The sequence below is a fragment of the Procambarus clarkii genome, chromosome 24 (genome assembly GCF_040958095.1).
Source record: "Procambarus clarkii isolate CNS0578487 chromosome 24, FALCON_Pclarkii_2.0, whole genome shotgun sequence".
NCBI classification, from domain to species: Eukaryota; Metazoa; Arthropoda; class Malacostraca; order Decapoda; family Cambaridae; genus Procambarus; species Procambarus clarkii.
In genome coordinates this window covers 8,373,357-8,395,917 of record NC_091173.1, presented here as the reverse complement: position 1 = coordinate 8,395,917, position 22,561 = coordinate 8,373,357, and the positions used below count along the sequence as shown (strand labels likewise).

The window sequence follows — 22,561 nt, the reverse complement described above, 5'->3', positions numbered from 1 at the left end:
ATTGCTAAAGTTTCACCTCTTCCTTTTTATCGGCTCTTTTTCCAAGCTGTTCTTTCGTGTATCTTGTGAAAACCAGCCTCGACTTTTCTTATCTCACACCAGCTGGAAAAAAACGCACTCGTAAATCAGAAAAGTTTGATCGTGGGTCTTGATCGTCGGAGGAATGGGATGATGGGGGAGGGGGGGGGGGGTCGGTGGTGCATGAGGAGGGGGGAGGGGGGGGGGTCTGGTGGTGCATGAGGAGGGGGGGGAGGGGGGGGGTCGGTGGTGCATGAGGAGGGGGAGGGGGGGGGGGTCGGTGGTGCATGAGGACGGGGGAGGGGGGTCTGGTGGTGCATGAGGAGGGGGGAGGAGGGGGGTCGGTGGTGCATGAGGAGGGGGGGAGGGAGGGGGGGTCTGGTGGTGCATGAGGAGGGGGGGAGGGAGGGGGGTCGGTGGTGCATGAGGAGGGGGGAGGGGGGGGTCTGGTGGTGCATGAGGAGGGGGGGGTCTGGTGGTGCATGATGAGGGGGGGAGGGGGGGTCGGTGGTGCATGAGGAGGGGGGGGGGGTCGGTGGTGCATGAGGAGTGGGGAAGGGAGGGGGGGGAGGTCGGTGGTGCATGAGGAGGGGGGGGGAGGGGGGTCGGTGGTGCATGAGGAGGGGGGAGGGAGGGAGGGAGGGAGGGGGTCTGGTGGTGCATGCGTGATGTTGCAAGAGAGATGTTCGTATTGTATAAGGTAAACTCCAACCATCAGGTCCTGACGACCAAACTACACTCCAGAAGATGAGATTAAAACGACGTTGTTTCGGTCCGTTTTGGACCATTATCGAGTCGATTGTGGTAAATTGACTTAATAATGGTCCAGGATGGACCGAAACGTCGTCGTCTCCTTATCTTCTGGTGTGTGGGTTAAGTCATCGTATCTTCAGCCACGTTAGTGTGATTCATCGTCTTCATCAGGTCCTCATTGTACAAGGGAGACCCAATCACCAGGTCCTCATTGTACAAGGGAGACCCAATCACCAGGTCCTCATTGTACAAGGGAGACCCAATTACCAGGTCCTCGTTGTACAAGGGAGACCTAATCACCAGGTCCTCGCTATACAAGGGAGACCCAATCACCAGGTCCTCGCTGTACAAGGGAGACCCAATCACCAGGTCCTCGCTGTACAAGGGAGACCCAATCACCAGGTCCTCATTGTACAAGGGAGACCCAATCACCAGGTCCTCGCAATACAAGGGAGACCCAATCACCAGGTCCTCATTGTACAAGGGAGACCCAATCACCAGGTCCTCGCTGTACAAGGGAGAGCCAATCACCAGGTCCTCGCTGTACAAGGGAGACCCAATCACCAGGTCCTCTTGTACAAGGGAGACCCAATCACCAGGTCCTCATTGTACAAGGGAGACCCAATCACCAGGTCCTCGCTGTACAAGGGAGACCCAATCACCAGGTCCTCGCTGTACAAGGGAGACCCAATCACCAGGTCCTCGCTGTACAAGGAAGACCCAATCACCAGGTCCTCGCTGTACAAGGGAGACCCAATCACCAGGTCCTCGCTGTACAAGGGAGACCCAATCACCAGGTCCTCGCAATACAAGGGAGACCCAATCACCAGGTCCTCATTGTACAAGGGAGACCCAATCACCAGGTCCTCGCTGTACAAGGGAGAGCCAATCACCAGGTCCTCGCTGTACAAGGGAGACCCAATCACCAGGTCCTCGCTGTACAAGGGAGACCCAATCACCAGGTCCTCGCTGTACAAGGGAGACCCAATCACCAGGTCCTCGCTGTACAAGGGAGACCCAATCACCAGGTCCTCATTGTACAAGGAAGACCCAATCACAAGGTCCTCGCTGTACAAGGGAGACCCAATCACCAGGTCCTCATTGTACAAGGGAGACCCAATCACCAGGTCCTCGCTGTACAAGGAAGACCCAATCACCAGGTCCTCGCTGTACAAGGGAGACCCAATCACCAGGTCCTCGATGATGATGCTTCAAAACTTTTCTCAGTTCTGAATCACAAGCCAATCAGGAGGCGATGAGCCCATCCATCAGCAAGTGACGGGAGAGAAGTGTGATGACTGACAGTTGATGGGACTTGATGTGTGGAATGTGATCGCTGGCAGCTGGTGGAACTTGAAAGATGGAGTAAGATGACTGACGGCTGACTGAACTTGAAGACTAAAACCTTTGAAGATTAATGACCGAAACAATATGACGATTGATCACACACACACACACACACACACACACACACACACACACACACACACACACACACACACACACACACACACACACACACACACACACACACACACACACACATACGGGGGGGGGGGGGCGTGTCTGCATGGACAGCGCTTGGGACTCGTAATCCCATGGTCCGGGTTTGAGGTTCTTTCACCCCTGATGCCCCTATTAGCTAGCAGTAAATAGATACCTGGGAGTTAGACACCTGTTACGGGCTGCTTCGTGGGGATGTGTGAGTGTTAGTGAGAAATTCACTGCATGCAGTACATATGATAGAGGAAAATAGGTCGCGAGTCAATACATTAGATAAAAGATGGTTTGAAAGGTGGGGTCCAAGAGCTAAATGCTCGATACCGCAGGCACAAATACTAAACACACGCACACACTGACAAACAAGACAAACTAACAACATTTCCAGAATGTGAACAAAACTTTGATGTTCATATTGTTTTCCTTCTTTAAATGAATATAAAGCCAAAAGACAATATATCAAACGGAAAACGTCAAAAACTGGAGTTTACTGATGCAGATTGTGGAATAGGACATTTTTGTGGGTCTTGCCTGAGGGGAAACACTATAAAGTCTTTGTGACCAAGAGGAAGAGTCAAGGGGGACGATGTCACCTGGGGAGTGAGAGGGGGGGCGTGGTCACCCCACCTGGGGAGTCAGAGGGGACGCCGCCCCCCGGGGAGCCAGAATGGATGGGGTAAGAAAAGTAGATAGAGGAGGAAAACGGTTGAGTGAGAGAGGGAGCGAGTAACAGAGAGAGAAGTGATGGAGAAAAGAGTAGATGATTTTAAGTGAAGAGTGAGGAAGGTTGAGCAATAATATTTGGGTCAGAGATGGGAGAAGAAACTAGAGAGAGCGAGAAGAGGGTGTCTATAAGAGAGAGAGAGAGAGAGAGAGAGAGAGAGAGAGAGAGAGAGAGAGAGAGAGAGAGAGAGAGAGAGAGAGAGAGAGAGAAGATGATAAATGGTAGAAGCCAAGGTTGGCATGAAGATACATGGAAGCCAAAGGGTGACATGGTTGTAGTGAGTCCCCTCTATACTTGCCTGAGGTTAACCCCCACACATCTGGTCTCCACCTGCCCACACTCTCTTATAGTACAGACGTAGATCTACATGTTCAACAATTTATGAATAAAGTGGCTCGTTTATAAGTTAACTGTATCGGTTGGTCAGTTGGTGCATCCCGTGCTCAGCCCATGTTGGGGTCATGTTGGGTCATGTGAGGTCATATAGGGGTCATGTGAGGTCATGTTGGGTCATGTGAAGTCATGTAGGGGTCATGTGAAGTCATGTAGGGGTCATGTGAAGTCATGTAGGGGTCATGTGAAGTCATGTAGGGGTCATGTGAAGTCATGTAGGGGTCATGTGAGGTCATGTAGGGGTCATGTGAGGTCATGTGAGGTCATGTTGGGTCATGTGAGGTCATGTGAGGTCATGTAGGGGTCATGTGAGGTCATGTTAGGTCATGTAGGGGTCATGTGAGGTCATGTTGGGTAATGTGAGGTCATGTAGGGGTCATGTGAGGTCATGTTGGGTCATGTGAGGTCATGCGAGGTCATGTTGAGTCATGTGAGGTCATGTAGGGGTCTTGTGAGGTCATGTTGGGTCATGTAGGGGTCATGTGAGGTCATGTTGGGTCATGTGAGGTCATGTTGGGTCATGTGAGGTCATGTTGGGTCACGTGAGGTCATGTAGGGGTCATGTGAGGTCATGTAGGGGTCATGTTGGGTCATGTGAGGTCATGTAGGGGTCATGTGAGGTCATGTTAGGTCATGTAGGGGTCATGTGAGGTCATGTTGGGTTATGTGAGGTCATGTAGGGGTCATGTGAGGTCATGTTGGGTCATGTGAGGTCATGTTGGGTCATGTAGGGGTCATGTTGAGTCATGTATGGGTCAATTGAGGTCATGTGAGGTCATGTAGGGGTCATGTGAGGTCATGTTGGGTCATGTGAGGTCATGTGAAGTCATGTAGGGGTCATGTGAAGTCATGTAGGGGTCATGTGAAGTCATGTAGGGGTCATGTGAGGTCATGTTGGGTCATGTCAGCCCATGTTGGGTCATGTGAGGCCATGTTAGATAATGCCATCTTATGTAAGATTATGCTAGGTCATATCACACATTGCCAGGTCATATTAAATGTTGACAGATCACATGAGATCATACCAGGTCATGTCAGGCTGTACCAGATCATGTCAGACCATACCAGGTCATATCAGTCCATACCAGGTCATGCCAGACCATACCAGGTCATGTCAGACCATACCAGGTCATGTCAGACCATACCAGGTTATGTCAGACCATACCAGGTCATGTCAGACCATACGAGGTCATGTCAGACTGTACCAGGTCATGTCAGACCATACCAGGTTATATCAGACCATACCAGGTCATGTCAAACTGTACCAGGTCATGTCAGACCATACCAGGTCATGTCAGTCCATACCAGGTCATGTCAGACCATACCAGGTCATGTCAGACTGTACCAGGTCATGTCAGGCCATACCAGGTTATATCAGACCATACCAGGTCATGTCAAACTGTACCAGGTCATGTCAGACCATACCAGGTCATGTCAGTCCATACCAGGTCATGTCAGACCATACCAGGTCATGTCAGACCATACCAGGTCATGTCAGACCATACCAGGTCATGTCAGACTGTACCAGGTCATGTCAGACCATACCAGGTTATATCAGACCATACCAGGTCATGTCAAACTGTACCAGGTCATGTCTGACCATACCAGGTCATGCCAGACTGTACCAGGTCATGTCAGGCCATACCAAATCATGTCAGACCATACCAGGTCATGTCAGACTGTACCAGGTCATGTCAGACCATACCAGGTCATGTCAGGCCATACCAAATCATGTCAGACCATACCAGGTCATGTCAGACTGTACCAGGTCATGTCAGACCATGCCAGGTCAGACCATGCAAGGTCATGTCAGACCATACCAGGTCATGCCAGACCATACCAGGACATGTCAGACCATACCAAGTCATGTCAGACCATACCAAGTCATGTCAGACCATACCAGGTCATGTCAGACCATGTCAGATCATGTTAGAACATACCATGTCATGTCAGACCATACCAGGTCATGTCAGACCATGCCAGATCATGTCAGACTATACCAGGTCATGTCAGACCATACCAGGTCATGCCAGACCATGCCAGGTCATGTCAGACCATGCCAGGTCATGTCAGACCATGCCAGGTCATGCCAGACTATACCAGGTCATATCAGACCTTGCCAGGTCAGACCATGCCAGGTCATGTCAGACCATGCCAGACTATACCAGGTCATGTCAGACCATGCCAGGTCAGACCATGCAAGGTCATGTCAGACCATACCAGGTCATGTCAGGCCATACCAAATCATGTCAGACCATACCAGGTCATGTCAGACTGTACCAGGTCATGTCAGACCATACCAGGTCATGTCAGGCCATACCAAATCATGTCAGACCATACCAGGTCATGTCAGACTGTACCAGGTCATGTCAGACCATGCCAGGTCAGACCATGCAAGGTCATGTCAGACCATACCAGGTCATGCCAGACCATACCAGGTCATGTCAGACCATACCAAGTCATGTCAGACCATACCAAGTCATGTCAGACCATACCAGGTCATGTCAGACCATGTCAGATCATGTTAGAACATACCATGTCCTGTCAGACCATACCAGGTCATGTCAGACCATGCCAGATCATGTCAGACTATACCAGGTCATGTCAGACCATACCAGGTCATGCCAGACCATGCCAGGTCATGTCAGACCATGCCAGGTCATGTCAGACCATGCCAGGTCATGCCAGACTATACCAGGTCATATCAGACCTTGCCAGGTCAGACCATGCCAGGTCATGTCAGACCATGCCAGACTATACCAGGTCATGTCAGACCATGCCAGGTCAGACCATGCAAGGTCATGTCAGACCATGCCAGGTCATGTCAGACCATGCCAGGTCATGTCAGACCTTGCCAGGTCATGCCAGACCATACCAGGTCATGCCAGACCATACCAGGTCATGCCAGACCATACCAGGTCATGTCAGACCATACTAGGTCATGTCAGACCATACCAGGTCATGTCAGACCATGCCAGGTCATGTCAGACCATGCCAGACCATGCCAGGTCATGCCAGACCATGCCAGGTCATGCCAGACCATGCCAGGTCATGTCAGACCATACCAGGTCATGCCAGACCATGCCAGGTCATGCCAGACCATGCCAGGTCATGCCAGACCATGCCAGGTCATGTCAGACCATGCCAGGTCATGCCAGACCATGCCAGGTCATGCCAGACCATACCAGGTCATGCCAGACCATAGCAGGTCATGTCAGACCATGCCAGGTCATGTCAGACCATGCCAGGTCATGTCAGACTGTACCAGGTCATGTCAGACCATACCAGGTCATGCCAGACCATACCAGGTCATGCCAGACCATACCAGGTCATGCCAGACCATACCAGGTCATGTCAGACCATACTAGGTCATGTCAGACCATACCAGGTCATGTCAGACCATGCCAGGTCATGTCAGACCATGCCAGATCATGTCAGACCATGCCAGACCATGCCAGGTCATGTCAGACCATGCCAGGTCATGTCAGACCATGCCAGGTCATGCCAGACCATACCAGGTCATGCCAGACCATGCCAGGTCATGCCAGACCATGCCAGGTCATGCCAGACCATACCAGGTCATGCCAGACCATACCAGGTCATGTCAGACCATGCCAGGTCATGTCAGACCATGCCAGGTCATGTCAGACTGTACCAGGTCATGTCAGACCATACCAGGTCATGCCAGACCATACCAGGTCATGCCAGACCATACCAGGTCATGCCAGACCATGCCAGGTCATGTCAGACCATGCCAGATCATGTCAGACCATGCCAGGTCATGTCAGACTGTACCAGGTCATGCCAGACCATGCCAGGTCATGCCAGACCATACCAGGTCATGCCAGACCATACCAGGTCATGTCAGACCATGCCAGGTCATGTCAGACCATGCCAGGTCATGTCAGACTGTACCAGGTCATGCCAGGTCATGCCAGACCATACCAGGTCATTTCAGACCATACTAGGTCATGTCAGACCATGCCAGGTCATGCCAGACCATGCCAGGTCATGCCAGACCATACCAGGTCATGCCAGATCATGTCAGACCATGCCAGGTCATGTCAGACTGTACCAGGTCATGCTAGACCATACCAGGTCATGCCAGACCATACCAGGTCATGTCAGACCATGCCAGGTCATGTCAGACCATGCCAGGTCATGCCAGACCATACCAGGTCATGTCAGACCATGCCAGACCATGCCAGGTCATGTCAGACCATACTAGGTCATGTCAGACCATACCAGGTCATGTCAGACCATACTACGTCATGTCAGACCATACCAGGTCATGTCAGACCATGCCAGATCATGTCAGACCATGCCAGGTCATGTCAGACCATACCAGATCATGTCAGACCATGCCAGGTCATGTCAGACCATACCAGGTCATGTCAGACCATGCCAGATCATGTCAGACCATGCCAGATCATGTCAGACCATGCCAGGTCATGTCAGACTGTACCAGGTCATGTCAGACTGTACCAGGTCATGTCAGACCATGCCAGGTCATGTCAGACCATGCCAGGTCATGTCAGACCATGCCAGGTCATGTCAGACCATGCCAGGTCATGTCAGACCATACCAGGTCATGTCAGACCATGCCAGGTCATGTCAGACCATGCCAGGTCATGTCAGACCATGCCAGGTCATGTCAGACCATGCCAGGTCATGTCAGACCATGCCAGGTCATGTCAGACCATGCCAGGTCATGTCAGACCATACCAGGTCATGTCAGACCATGCCAGGTCATGTCAGACCATACCAGGTCATGTCAGACCATGCCAGGTCATGTCAGACCATACCAGGTCATGTCAGACCATACCAGGTCATGTCAGACCATACCAGGTCATGTCAGACCATACCAGGTCATGTCAGACCATGCCAGGTCATGTCAGACCATGCCAGGTCATGTCAGACCATACCAGGTCATGTCAGACCATACCAGGTCATGTCAGACCATACCAGGTCATGTCAGACCATACCAGGTCATGTCAGACCATGCCAGATCATGTCAGACCATGCCAGGTCATGTCAGACCATGCCAGGTCATGTCAGACCATACCAGGTCATGTCAGACCATGCCAGGTCATGTCAGACCATGCCAGGTCATGTCAGACCATGCCAGGTCATGTCAGACCATACCAGATCATGTCAGACCATGCCAGGTCATGTCAGACCATGCCAGGTCATGTCAGACCATGCCAGGTCATGTCAGACCATGCCGGCAGACACGCACCACGCAACATTTGAGTGCCGCAATATTTCTTGCAGCCGGGCTCTTGCTCCTCCCGGAATATTTTCCGTGTTATCTTATCGTTCATCATATGTAAGTGACGTGTATTTTTATCACACATGATGCGCGCCTCACAAGGCTCTCTATCTCACTAACTTTCACATTCTTTCATAAACATTCGTCTCGAACATTCGATCTTAGTAGCAATGATTGTCTCTAGTGTTATCTTGAGGTTATCTTGAGATGATTTCGGGGCTTTTAGTGTCCCCGCGGCCCGGTCCTCGACCAGGCCTCCACCCCCAGGAACCAGCCCGTGACAGCTGACTAACACCCAGGTACCTATTTTACTGCTAGGTAACAGGGGCATAGGGTGAAAGAAACTCTGCCCATTGTTTCTCGCCGGCGCCTGGGATCGAACCCAGGACCACAGGATCACAAGTCCCGCGTGCTGTCCGCTCGGCCGACCGGCTTGTTGCTGCAAGAACGTGCATGTTGCAGACGGAATACAAATCTTGGTGTAATAATACAACCTTATCTACTTACTGCTGTTACCTAGCAGTAAAATAGGTACCTGGGTGTTAGTCAGCTGTCACGGGCTGCTTCCTGGGGGTGGAGGCCTGGTCGAGGACCGGGCCGCGGGGACACTAAAAAGCCACGAAATCATCTCAAGATAATCATCTCAAGATAACAACCATTGCAGCAAGAATATCCATACTGTTGCCCCATAAACATTACTGTAAAACATACTGTTGAAACAATAAAAATTATTTGTCGTAATAATAAACATTGTTTCAATGATGTGCATTGTTGCATTAATAGACTTTATTGCAACAATAAACATTATTGAAATAATGTTCCAATAACATTGTTGGAACAATGGACATATTGAAGGAATATGTAACTTCTCATCAACTGGCATAATGTTTCAAGAATACACATCTTCATACAAGAACATGGCCACTGTCGACATAATATACACATATTGTTGCATTAATTAATTTTGATAAAATATTAAAATTAATGCAGTAAAAATTTACAGTAGTATCCGTTTACGACAGTATCTATTTACAACAATAAATATTTACAGTTATCTATTTACATTCAACTATCTATGTACATTCAACTATCTATTTACATTCAACTATTTACAACAGTAACTATATCAACAGTATATTTTACAACAGTAACTATTTCCACAGTATCTATTTACAACAGTAACTATATCAACAGTATATTTTACAACAGGAACTATTTCCACAGTATCCATTTACAACAGTAACTGTTTCTAACAGCCTCTAATTACAACCGTAACTATTTACATCAGCATGTGCTTACATCAGTAACAATTTACAACAGTATCTACTCACAACAATAACTACTTACAGCATACCTAATAACAACAGTAACTTTTCACAAAAGCAACTATTTACTTAAGTATCTACTAACAGTAGTAACTATTTACAACAATATCTACTAACATCAGTAACTATTTACAACAATATTTACAGCAGTAACTATTTACAACAATATCTACTTAGAGCAGTAACTATTTACAACATATATATATATATATGTCGTACCTAGTAGCCAGAACTCACTTTTCAGCCTACTATTCAAGGCCCGATTTGCCTAATAAGCCAAGTTTTCCTGAATTAATATATTTACTATAATTTTTTTCTTATGAAATGATAAAGCAACCCTTTTCTCTATGTATGAGGTCAATTTTTTTTTATTGGAGTTAAAATTAACGTAGATATATGACCGAACCTAACCAACCCTACCTAACCTAACCTAACCTATATTTATAGGTAAGGTTAGGTTAGGTAGCCAAAAAAAGCTAGGTTAGGTTAGGTTAGGTAGGTTAGGTAGACGAAAAAACATTAATTCATGAAAACTTGGCTTATTAGGCAAATCGGGCCTTGAATAGTAGGCTGAGAAGTGCGTTCTGGCTATTAGGTACGACATATATATATATATATATATATATATGTCGTACCTAGTAGCCAGAACTCACTTCTCAGCCTACTATGCAAGGCCCGATTTGCCTAATAAGCCAAGTTTTACTGAATTAATATATTTTCTCTAATTTATTTCTTATGAAATGATAAAGCTACCCATTTCATTCTGTATGAGGTCAATTTTTTTTTATTGGAGTTAAAATTAACGTAGATATATGACCGAACCTAACCAACCCTACCTAACCTAACCTAACCTATCTTTATAGGTTAGGTTAGGTTAGGTAGCCGAAAACGTTAGGTTAGGTTAGGTTAGGTAGGTTAGGTAGTCGAAAAAACATTAATTCAGTAAAACTAGGCTTATTAGGCAAATCGGGCCTTGCATAGTAGGCTGAGAAGTGAGTTCTGGCTACTAGGTACGACATATATATATATATATATATATATATATATATATATATATATATATATATATATATATATATATATGTCGTACCTAGTAGCCAGAACGCACTTCTCAGCCTACTATTCAAGGCCCGATTTGCCTAATAAGCCTAGTTTTTATGAATTAATGTTTTTTCGACTACCTAACCTACCTAACCTAACCTAACCTAACGTTTTCGGCTACCTAACCTAACCTAACCTATAAAGATAGGTTAGGTTAGGTTAGGTAGGGTTGGTTAGGTTTGGTCATATATCTACGTTAATTTTAACTCCAATAAAAAAAAATTGACCTCATACATAATGAAATGGGTAGCTTTATCATTACATAAGAAAAAAAATAGAGAAAATATATTAATTCAGTAAAACTTGGCTTATTAGGCAAATCGGGCCATGCATAGTAGGCTGAGAAGTGCGTTCTGGCTACTAGGTACGACATATATATATATATATATATATATATATATATATATATATATATATATATATGTCGTACCTAGTAGCCAGAACGCACTTCTCAGCCTACTATGCAAGGCCCAATTTGCCTAATAAGCCAAGTTTTCATGAATTAATGTTTTTGCGACTACCTAACCTACCTAACCTAACCTAACCTAACTTTTTCGGCTACCTAACCTAACCTATAAAGATAGGTTAGGTTAGGTTAGGTTAGGTAGGGTTGGTTGGGTTCGGTCATATATCTACGTTAATTTTAACTCCAATAAAATAAAATTGACCTCATACATAATGAAATGGGTAGCTTTATCATTTACTAAGAAAAAAATTAGAGAAAATATATTAATTCAGGAAAACTTGGCTTATTTGCCTAATAAGCCAAGTTTTACTGAATTAATATATTTTCTCTATTTTTTTCTTATGAAATGATAAAGCTACCCATTTCATTATGTATGAGGTCAATTTTTTTTTATTGGAGTTAAAATTAACGTACATATATGACCGAACCTAACCAACCCTACCTAACCTAACCTAACCTATCTTTATAGGTTAGGTTAGGTTAGGTAGCCGAAAAAGTTAGGTTAGGTTAGGTTAGGTAGGTTAGGTAGTCGAAAAAACAATTAATTCAAGAAAACTTGGCTTATTAGGCAAATTTGGCCTTGCATAGTAGGCTGAGAAGTGCATTCTGGCTACTAGGTACGACATATATATATATATATATATATATATATATATATATATATATATATATATATATATATATATATATATATATATATATATATACACACACACACACACACACACAGAAGAACTCAAGTGCCCTCGGTGAGGAGTTGGATAACTGCTGATGGGACCTGTCCTCACCATATGTTAAGCCTCAAATCTGCAGTGCTTCAAGTTCAGTTGAAGCACTGCAGTCTATCTCAAAGGGATAGAGTAGCTTAGGCTATTTCAACCCCCCCCCCCCTCTGTAGTGCTCTTGCGGAGCACTACAGAGGGCCGTCACTCATTACTTTACCTTAATAATATTGCAGTGAATTTTTTCTATTCGACAGAGCAGCATAAAAATTTTGATCTCGGTGGGCCAGATGCAGCAGTCTTTTGCCCACACAGGAAGAGGAACAAATATTTGACTCCTTCTTTAACTGTTTGCAGAGGCAGAGCACTGCCTTCTTACCCACCCTCTGAGGCAGAGCACTGCCTTCTTACCCACCCTCTGAGGCAGAGCACTGCCTTCTTACCCTCCCTCTGAGGCAGAGCACTGCCTTCTTACCTTCCCTCTGAGGCAGAGCACTGCCTTCTTACCCACCCTCTGAGGCAGAGCACTGCCTTCTTACCCTCCCTCTCAGGCAGAGTACTGCCTTCTTACCCTCCCTCTGAGGCAGAGCACTGCCTTCTTACCCTCCCTCTGAGGCAGAGTACTGCCGTCTTACCCTCCCTCTGAGGCAGAGCACTGCCTTCTTACCCTCCTTCTGAGGCAGAGCACTGCCTTCTTACCCACCCTCTGAGGCAGAGCACTGCCTTCTTACCCTCCCTCTGAGGCAGAGCACTGCCTTCTTACCCACCTTCTGAGGCAGAGCACTGCCTTCTTACCCTCCCTCTGAGGCAGAGTACTGCCTTCTTACCCACCCTCTGAGGCAGAGCACTGCCTTCTTACCCTCCCTCTGAGGCAGAGCACTGCCTTCTTACCCACCCTCTGAGGCAGAGCACTGCCTTCTTACCCACCCTCTGAGGCAGAGCACTGCCTTCTTACCCACCCTCTGAGGCAGAGCACTGCCTTCTTACCCACCCTGAGGCAGAGCACTGCCTTCTTACCCACCCTCTGAGGCAGAGCACTGCCTTCTTACCCACCCTCTGAGGCAGAGCACTGCCTTCTTACCCACCCTCTGAGGCAGAGCACTGCCTTCTTACCCACCCACTGAGGCAGAGCACTGCCTTCTTACCCACCCTCTGAGGCAGAGCACTGCCTTCTTACCCACCCTCTGAGGCAGAGCACTGCCTTCTTACCCACCCTCTGAGGCAGAGCACTGCCTTCTTACCCACTCTCTGAGGCAGAGCACTGCCTTCTTACCCACCCACTGAGGCAGAGCACTGCCTTCTTACCCACCCTCTGAGGCAGAGCACTGCCTTCTTACCCACCCTCTGAGGCAGAGCACTGCCTTCTTACCCACCCTCTGAGGAAGAGCACTGCCTTCTTACCCACCCTCTGAGGCAGAGCAGCTCCCCACCAGCTGACCAACCAACTTCTATTACTTTGTGTAACCTAGAGTCATCAAGTGCCAGCTGGTGTGACCATGTGTCCCCCTAGTGTCACCTGGTGTCACCTGGTGTGACCATGTGTCCCCCTAGTGTCACCTGGTGTCACCTGGTGTGGCCATGTGTCCCCCTATTGTCACCTGGTGTCACCTGGTGTGACCATGTGTCTCCCCAGTGTCACCTAGTGCCAGCTGGTGTGACCATGTGCCCCCCTAGTGTCACCTGGTGTGGCCATGTGTCCCCCGTATTGTCACCTGGTGTCACCTGGTGTGACCATGTGTCTCCCTAGTGTCACCTAGTGCCAGCTGGTGTGACCATGTGTCCCCCTAGTGTCACCTAGTGCCAGCTGGTGTGACCACGTGTCCTCCTAGTGTCACCTAGTGCCAGCTGGTGTGACCATGTGTCCCCCTAGTGTCACCTAGTGCCAGCTGGTGTGACCACGTGTCCTCCTAGTGTCACCTAGTGCCAGCTGGTGTGACCATGTGTCCCCCTAGTGTCACCTGGAGCCAGCTGGTGTGACCACGTGTCCTCCTAGTGTCACCTAGTGCCAGCAGGTGTGACCATGTGTCCCCCTAGTGTCACCTGGTGCCAGCTGGTGTGACCATGTGTCCTCCTAGTGTCACCTAGTGCCAGCTGGTGTGACCATGTGTCCCCTAGTGTCACCTAGTGCCAGCTGGTGTGACCATGTGCCCCCCTAGTGTCACCTGGTGTGACCATGTGCCCCCCTAGTGTCACCTGGTGTCACCTGGTGTGGCCATGTGTCCCCCTATTGTCACCTGGTGTCACCTGGTGTGACCATGTGTCTCCCTAGTGTCACCTAGTGTCACCTGGTGTGGCCATGTGTCCCCCTATTGTCACCTGGTGTGACCATGTGTCTCCCTAGTGTCACCTAGTGTCACCTGGTGTGGCCATGTGTCCCCCTATTGTCACCTGGTGTCACCTGGTGTGACCATGTGTCTCCCCAGTGTCACCTAGTGCCAGCTGGTGTGACCATGTGTCCCCCTAGTGTCACCTAGTATCACGCGAGAGAATGTCCCAACAATTCCACTTATCTTTACAAGACCTCGCTACTCCGCTCTCCCAGCTAAAGTACAAGTTATGTATGACTTTGTCTTCATATGCATTCATGAATGTATACTGTTACTCTTATGCATGCAGCTGAGAGTGTATGAAAATTAAACTTAATACTCCGGTTTAATTACTCCTCCGTGTGTTGCATCTGCAACATCATACATATGTATAGTACTCATATTTGTTTGTACACATACACGCATTATTATATATACACGGGGATTCGGCGCAAGCACTCGACTCTGCCAGCACATTTAGGTACACACACACACACACACACACACACACACACACACACACACACACACACACACATACACACACCAGGGGCGCTGGTGGCTGAGAGGACAGCATGCTGGATACGTAGTCCTGGGTGTATTCACCCAGTTGTACTCACCTAGTTGTGCTTGCGGGGATTGAGCTTTGTCTCTTTGGTCCCGCCTCTCAATCGTCAGTCAACTTAAGTACAGATTCCTGAGCCTACTGGGCTCTGTCATACATGTGTATGGAGTCAGCCTCCACCACATCACTTCCTATGTGTGTGGTGTGTGTGTGTGTGTGTGTGTGTGTGTGTGTGTGTGTGTGTGTGTGTGTGTGTGTGTGTGTGTGTGTGTGTGTGTGTGTGTGTACTCACCTAGTTGTGTTTGCGGGGGTTGAGCTCTGCCTCTTTGGTCCCGCCTCTCAACCGTCAATCAACAGGTGTACAGATTCCTGAGCCTATTGGGCTCTATCATATCTACACTTGAAACTGTGTATGGAGTCAGCCTCCACCACATCACTGCCTAATGCATTCCATTTGTCAACCACTCTGACACTAAAAAAGTTCTTTCTAATATCTCTGTGGCTCATTTGGGCACTCAGTTTCCACCTGTGGCCCCTAGTGCGTGTGCCCCTTGTGTTAAATAGCCTGTCTTTATCAACCCTGTCGATTCCCTTGAGACTCTTGAATGTGCTGATCATGTCCCCCCTAACTCTTCTGTCTTCCAACGAAGTGAGGTTTAATTCCCGTAGTCTCTCCTCGTAGCTCATACCTCTCAGCTCGGGTACTAGTCTGGTGGCAAACCTTTGAACCTTTTCCAGTTTAGTCTTATGCTTGACTAGAATGTGTCTTGTGTGTGTGTATGTGTGTGTGTGTGTGTGTGTGTGTGTGTGTGTGTGTGTGTGTGTGTGTGTGTGTGTGTGTGTGTGTGTGTGTGTGTGTGTGTGTGTGTGTGTGGAAAAAAAGTTAGTTGTTTGTAACAGTTGATTGATTGACAGTTGAGAGGCGGGCCGAAAAAGCAGAGCTCAACCCCCCACAAGCACAACCAGGTGAATATATATACACACACACACAAGTTAGTTAGTAGTTAGTAACAGTTGATTGACTGAGTGTTAGTGATTGTGAATGTGTTAGTGAATGTTAGTGTCAACACAAACACTTGAGAGGCGGGACCAAAGAGCCAGAGCTTAACCCCCGCCAGTACAAATAGGTGAGTACACACGTACACAACACACATATATATATATATATATATATATATATATATATATATATATATATATATATATATATATATATATATATATATATATATATATATATATATATATATATATATATATATATATATATACACACACACACACATACATACATATAGCAAGCACATAATTCCGCACCTCCCCTCTAGATGTCTCTCACCTAGCGGAGAAGAACAGTTTTGTATTCATGCCGAAATACATTTAATCAAGAGTATTCATGCCCAAAACCAGGCGGGTGTACACCAGGCGGGTGTACACCAGGCGGGTGTACACCAGGCGGGTGTACACCGGGCGGGTGTACACCAGGCGGGTGTACACCAGGCGGGTGTACACCAGGCGGGTGTACACCAGGCGGGTGTACACCAGGCGGGTGTACACCAGGCGGGTGTACACCAGGCGGGTGTACACCAGGCGGGTGTACACCAGGCGGGTGTACACCAGGCGGGTGTACACCAGGCGGGAGATGAGTGTTGTATTTAATAAATCAGTATGCGAGTGGTAATGGAGGGAGAAGAACGTGTTCCGGTGAAGCTTGGTGATTGTATCAATACCCGCGAGGTATACATACCGCGAGGTATACATACTGCGAGGTATACGTACCGCGAGGTATTCATACAGCGAGGTATACATACCGCGAGGTATACATACCGCGAGGTATACGTACCGCGAGGTATTCATACCGCGAGGTATACATAGCCCCAACATTAGACACTGCTTCACAACTGGTGTCTCGGAGTTCAGTAGTCATACTAATTAACCAACATCTGCTCGCTACACGCGTGCCTCGGGGGTGATGCGGGAGTCTTCAATAGCAAGAGCGACATTAATAGCTTTTGTCAGTAATAGGAGTCATTAATAGTACTAATAAAGTACTAATTAATAGTACTAATTACTCATTAAAAGAGTACTAATAGCAATAGGAGTCATTAATGACGCGGGATTCATCTATGGTACAAAATTCATCAACAAACATTAGTCATCAGTGCCGTGGGACTATGAATGGAACGGAAACACTCATTAGCATAAGGGTCATCAATGGTTCGTGGGTTATCACTGACTGTGGTAATCAACGATGCAGAGGTCATCAATGGCTTGCTGGTCTCTGTTATTAGTAATGTTGCTTTGATCGTCGCTAATGTCATATAAACAGTAACACCAGCAACAGCAGTAACAACAATAACAGGAAAAGTAACCACAGAAGTAGCAGCAGTAACAATAGTAACAGTAACAATAACATAAGTCATGTATAATAAAATATACATAATAAACCTAACGTGTATATATACACTCTAGCTTCCTGTCCCTCCCGGCATGTTAAATATCAAAGAGTATCATCACCATCGTCATATAGTTTAACACTGTAGAGTTAACATGAGGGAGACAGACAGACGTGGTGAGAGCCAGTCAGTGTTGTCTCGTATATAACTTGTGGCCTCCTGACTCCCAAGTTCCTCACCAGTGCCTCCGGTGTCAGTGATTGGTATGAGGGCGGAATGGTCTCCGTTAACCCAGACACCTCACACTGCTTGTTGCAAGACCGTGCTAGTCAACAGTGCTTGATATATATGGAACTGACTCGATGATGCACATTGGCAGTTTGGGTAACAATCTTAGTTTCAACATAACTGGCTAAATGCAGCATGATTGAAGAATGGTCACTATGGAGGGTTCGTTACTGTGTGTGTGCAATTGCATCAGAACACAGTCTGATGATCTGCAAGTAAAACTCGCCTGTGTGCTGCAATCTTGCATTGCAAAAAACAATTGACTACTAATTCACCACCATGTTGCAAGCTTCTCCGCCGCTAAGAGCTGATCTGTAAGACTTTTACAGTACCAGCTTTGTGCAATAGAGATTTTGCAATTACCATCCATGAAGTCTCCATCTCCCCTTGTAACCTTGCACATGTGTAACCAACAACAGCATCACCTATGAACAACTTTCAATAGTACACGCTGGCAGATGCCTCAGAGAGAAACTAGTCCTGGCCCAACTCTATCACAATTAAGTCTTCTGTGGAGTCAACCGGGCGAAGACCTCTGCATAACTTGCATTGCAAGCTTGCAACATAGTAAAGATGATCCTCAAATTTATCCTAATTAAGAAATATTTCATGCAAGTTGCAGTATAGTGAAGAAGGCGCTCCTTACAAACTTATCACGCTTGTATAATGCTTGCAAGGGCAATATGTGTACATCAAACTGCCACTTCTTCAATAAGATGAATTTTAAAGGATCAAAATCACCCCTATATCACAATTCACTTGCAAACTAATGAAATATCAGACATCACTAAAATCTTTGGACAACAACTGCTCTTTAAAAGAAGAACAATAAGAGTACATGTCCGGATACCGAATGTTATTTATTCCAGATTAACGACAGTTATCTGACATTACCAAGTGATACCCTAACCAATCACAAAGACGTGATGTTATCTGACTGACAACAGTAAAAAGAAACTACGTTTGTAAAAAAATAAAAACAATTGTCAATCAGATTAATTACCGGATGTTATTACGTCTAGAGAAAAGGCTGTTTTCCATCAGATAACTATTGTCTGATAATGACTACCTAAGAGGATGTCGAATATTATCCCAGAGACATAGATGTTATATATATATGATAACATCTTATCCTGGGTATGAGACAGTTCCTATTGATAACATCTTACCCCAGGTATGAGACATGGAAGTTATTGATAACATCTTACTCCAGGTAAGATGGAGACCGGCTAGGGAGTCGGTCGGCCGAGCGGACAGCACGCTGGACATGTGATCCTGTGGTTCTGGGTTCGATCCCAGGCGCCGGCGAGAAACAATGGGACAGAGTTTCTTTCACCCTATGCCCCTGTTACCTAGCAGTAAAATAAGTACCTGGGTGTTAGTCAGCTGTCACGGGCTGCTTCCTGGGGGTGGAGGCCTGGTCGAGGACCGGGCCGCGGGGACACCAAATAAAAGCCCCGAAATCATCTCAAGATAATCTCAAGAGGTATGAGACATGGAAGTTATTGATAACAGGTTATCATACCCCAGGTATGAGAGTAAACTTCATCTCTTGTTCGACATCCGGGAAGGATGCTGCCGCCGGGTGATGCTCCAGCTGGATGCATGAAGGGATGAGAGCAAGTTGACCCCGGGTCATGTGAATACCTCTCTAAGTTGCCAATAAAGTTTCTCAAGGTCGATGAGAGTGAGGGGAACTCCGCTCCGGCTCTTCTAGATGCGTCCCTAAGTTATCTAAGTTGGAGTCACATGAGAGAATGGGATATTTTTGAGATACCAGGGAAAGTTACCTTCGCTGATTAGAAGCGATGAGGCCGGCTGGGTGAGGTGTCCCAAGTTTGGCACTTAGCGACGAGATCAGCTCCCTCACAATTGGTATGTCTTGTGGATACAGGTGGGCGGCCGGGTGGTGGGCGGCCGGGTGGTGGGTGGCCGGGTGGGGGGGGGGAGCCGGGTGGGGGGGGAGCCGGGTGGGGGGTGGCTGGGTGGTGGGTGGCCGGTGGTGGGTGGCCGGGTGATGGGTGGCCGGGTGATGGGTGGCCGGGTGATGGGTGGCCGGGTGGTGGGTGGCCGGGTGATGGGTGGCCGGGTGGTGGGAGGTCAAGCAAGTTGTTATGTACGTGGGCTGGCAATGCGGGCACAAGCGGGCAGATAGGTGCGGGTACAAGCGGGCAGATAGGTGCGGGTACAAGCGGGCAGATAGGTGCGGGTACAAGCGGGCAGATAGGTGCGGGTACAAGCGGGCAGATAGGTGCGTGTTACGGCCCTACTAGGACGCAACCGGGTTCTTCTCTGATGGTAGTAGAGTTTTGGGTATCCGGCCCCAAGTTAGTAGAGGCTTTCAAGGGGTGAGCTCCGTAATACAAATGAAAACAATAGGGGGAGGTATACAAGCACACTAAATTATAAGAATTTTCCTTCGTTATTATATTTGCCACCACCATATATATATAAAACAAGTCGCACACGGGGATTATAACTACACAATGTACAATGAGGTCTCCCTCTCTGAAGATGCTCTACACTCTGTGATGCTTCTTCTAGGTACCCCTGGTCTCTGCTTCCGTGGTTCACGATGCATCCACGATAACTCTACGACGAATCTACCCTGGCCACAGGCCAGCCAAATCACAGTCAAATCAAATCAAATCACCACGACCGATACTTAGGGTTGTGTGCCCTAGCCAGGAGCCTCGTGTGACTCGCTGGTCACTCTCCTCATACAGCACCCCAGTGGGTGGTCTCCTCCACCAGCCAACCCCGGATAAGGCGATTCCCGACACTGCCACTCCTGGTCGACGACCGGGAGTGGCCTGGTCGACGACCGGGCCGCGGGGACACTAAGCCCCGGAAGCACCTCAAGGTAACCTCAAGGTAGGTAGCCTCCTCAGGCAGGCCATTACTCTCAACAGAGTTCGTCCAGGGATGGCTCACAGCTTCTTCAGCAGACTGGTGAAGAGACCTTGGCTGCCTTGGGTAGACTGATCCATCGTCCAACACAGCAGTCCCAGGTTAATTCTTGAAACCAGACACATCATTAGTATACTAGAACACTACCTGGGACCACTAGGAAACATCACTTACTAGCTTAGACAGAAACGTCCACCTCTTCATTCCATAGATGGCGTTGCTGCCTAAGCGCCACCTCACCAGAGGTCAGCAACGGCTACGTCATGAGCCGATTAAGACGGGAATCCAGCACCTGTGGCCGGTATATCCCGTCCTCACTAGATGGTGTTGTCCATGGTGTGGGGTTTTCGGCAGCCGACTCACAGATGGCGCTAACTTCATGGCTTCATGCTCGGACGAGGAATTTTGGTTCGTAACAGTGCGGGTACAAGCGGGCAGATAAGCGCGGGTACAAGCGGGCAGATAGGTGCGGGTACAAGCGTTCAGATAGGTGCGGGTACAAGCGGGCAGATAGATGCGGGTACAAGCGGGCAGATAGGTGCGGGTACAAGCGGGCAGATAGGTTGCGGGAACAAGCGGGCAGATAAGTGCGGGTACAAGCGGGCAGATAAGTGCGGGTACAAGCGGGCAGATAGGTGCGGGTACAAGCGGGCAGATAAGTGCGGGTACAAGCGGGCAGATAGGTGCGGGTACAAGCGGGCAGATAAGTGCGGGTACAAGCGAGTGGTTAGATGGATGGGCGGGTGGGTGGACGCCTGAGTGGATGGGTCGCACTAATCAAAGGTCGGGATTACTGGGGGGTTAATTACAGCCAAGCACCAAGCTCTTGATTACTCCTTGCCCCTTTAACATGTGCCGCCAGCCCCTGCCAACACCTCCCTGCCAACACCTCCTAGCCAACACCTCCCTGTCAACAGTGCCTTGCGACGGTCCTGCCAACAGTAGTTGAGCAGTTCCACTCCACTGCTATCACACACACCACACTCAACCACCTTCATACTTCCTAAATGCTCCGTGGCACTGTTGTGATACAGTACGCTTTGAGTTAGGTGGTGTTAAGAGAGCTATGACAACACGACCTAACACTCTCTCTGCTAGCAGTGAGGGTTCCTAGTTACTTCACACTCCAAAGCGGCTTCGTGGCAATGGTAACATCAAGTGATCTTAACACAACTATGACCAGATTCTGCACTCTGACTGTAGTCACACAGAGTCAGAGGGCAGAGTTACTCTCCAGTCATCGTGTATTGTAACCACACTCTACAGTCTGCACAACTCCAAGCCACGGTGGGGCCAGTCGCGCTTTAGCACTCAGACTTGTTCAATATATGCTGCCTCTCTTACACTGTGACCTGACCTAGAAGCCTCTCTCACACTGTGACCTGACCTAGAAGCCTCTCTTACACTGTGACCTGACCTAGAAGCCTCTCTTACACTGTGACCTGACCTAGAAGCCTCTCTCACACTGTGACCTGACCTAGAAGCCTCTCTCACACTGTGACCTGACCTAGATGCCTCTCTCACACTGTGACCTGACCTAGATGCCTCTCTTACACTGTGACCTGACGTAGAAGCCTCTCTTACACTGTGACCTGACCTAGAAGCCTCTCTCACACTGTGACCTGACCTAGAAGCCTCTCTCACACTGTGACCTGACCTAGAAGCCTCTCTCACACTGTGACCTGACCTAGATGCCTCTCTTACACTGTGACCTGACCTAGAAGCCTCTCTCACACTGTGACCTGACCTAGAAGCCTCTCTCACACTGTGACCTGACCTAGAAGCCTCTCTCACACTGTGACCTGACCTAGATGCCTCTCTC

At 48.1% G+C, this 22,561-nt stretch overlaps 1 protein-coding gene across 1 annotated transcript; it reads right to left on the bottom strand.

Moving 5' to 3' along the window:
- Positions 1-891: 891 nt before the first annotated feature.
- LOC138368273 (microtubule-associated protein 6-like) lies at positions 892-20,819 on the bottom strand. Its single transcript, XM_069330824.1, has 3 exons — positions 20,764-20,819; positions 1,417-1,980; positions 892-1,312 (listed from the first exon to the last, which is right to left on the bottom strand). The coding sequence occupies exons 1-3, from the start codon at positions 20,817-20,819 to the stop codon at positions 892-894; spliced, it is 1,041 nt and encodes a 346-aa protein (XP_069186925.1).
- Between the last annotated feature and the right edge of the window lie 1,742 nt (positions 20,820-22,561).

Coding starts and splice junctions, on each gene's coding strand:
- LOC138368273 (XM_069330824.1), bottom strand. CDS start 20,819: ATGGATCAGTCTACCCAAGGCAGCCAAGGTCTCTTCACCAGTCTGCTG. Junction 1,981..20,763: donor ACCAGTCTGCTGAAGAAGCT/GTGAGCCATCCC, acceptor AAAGTTTTGAAG/CATCATCATCGAGGACCTGG. Junction 1,313..1,416: donor CTGGTGATTGGGTCTCCCTT/GTACAGCGAGGA, acceptor TCCCTTGTACAG/CGAGGACCTGGTGATTGGCT.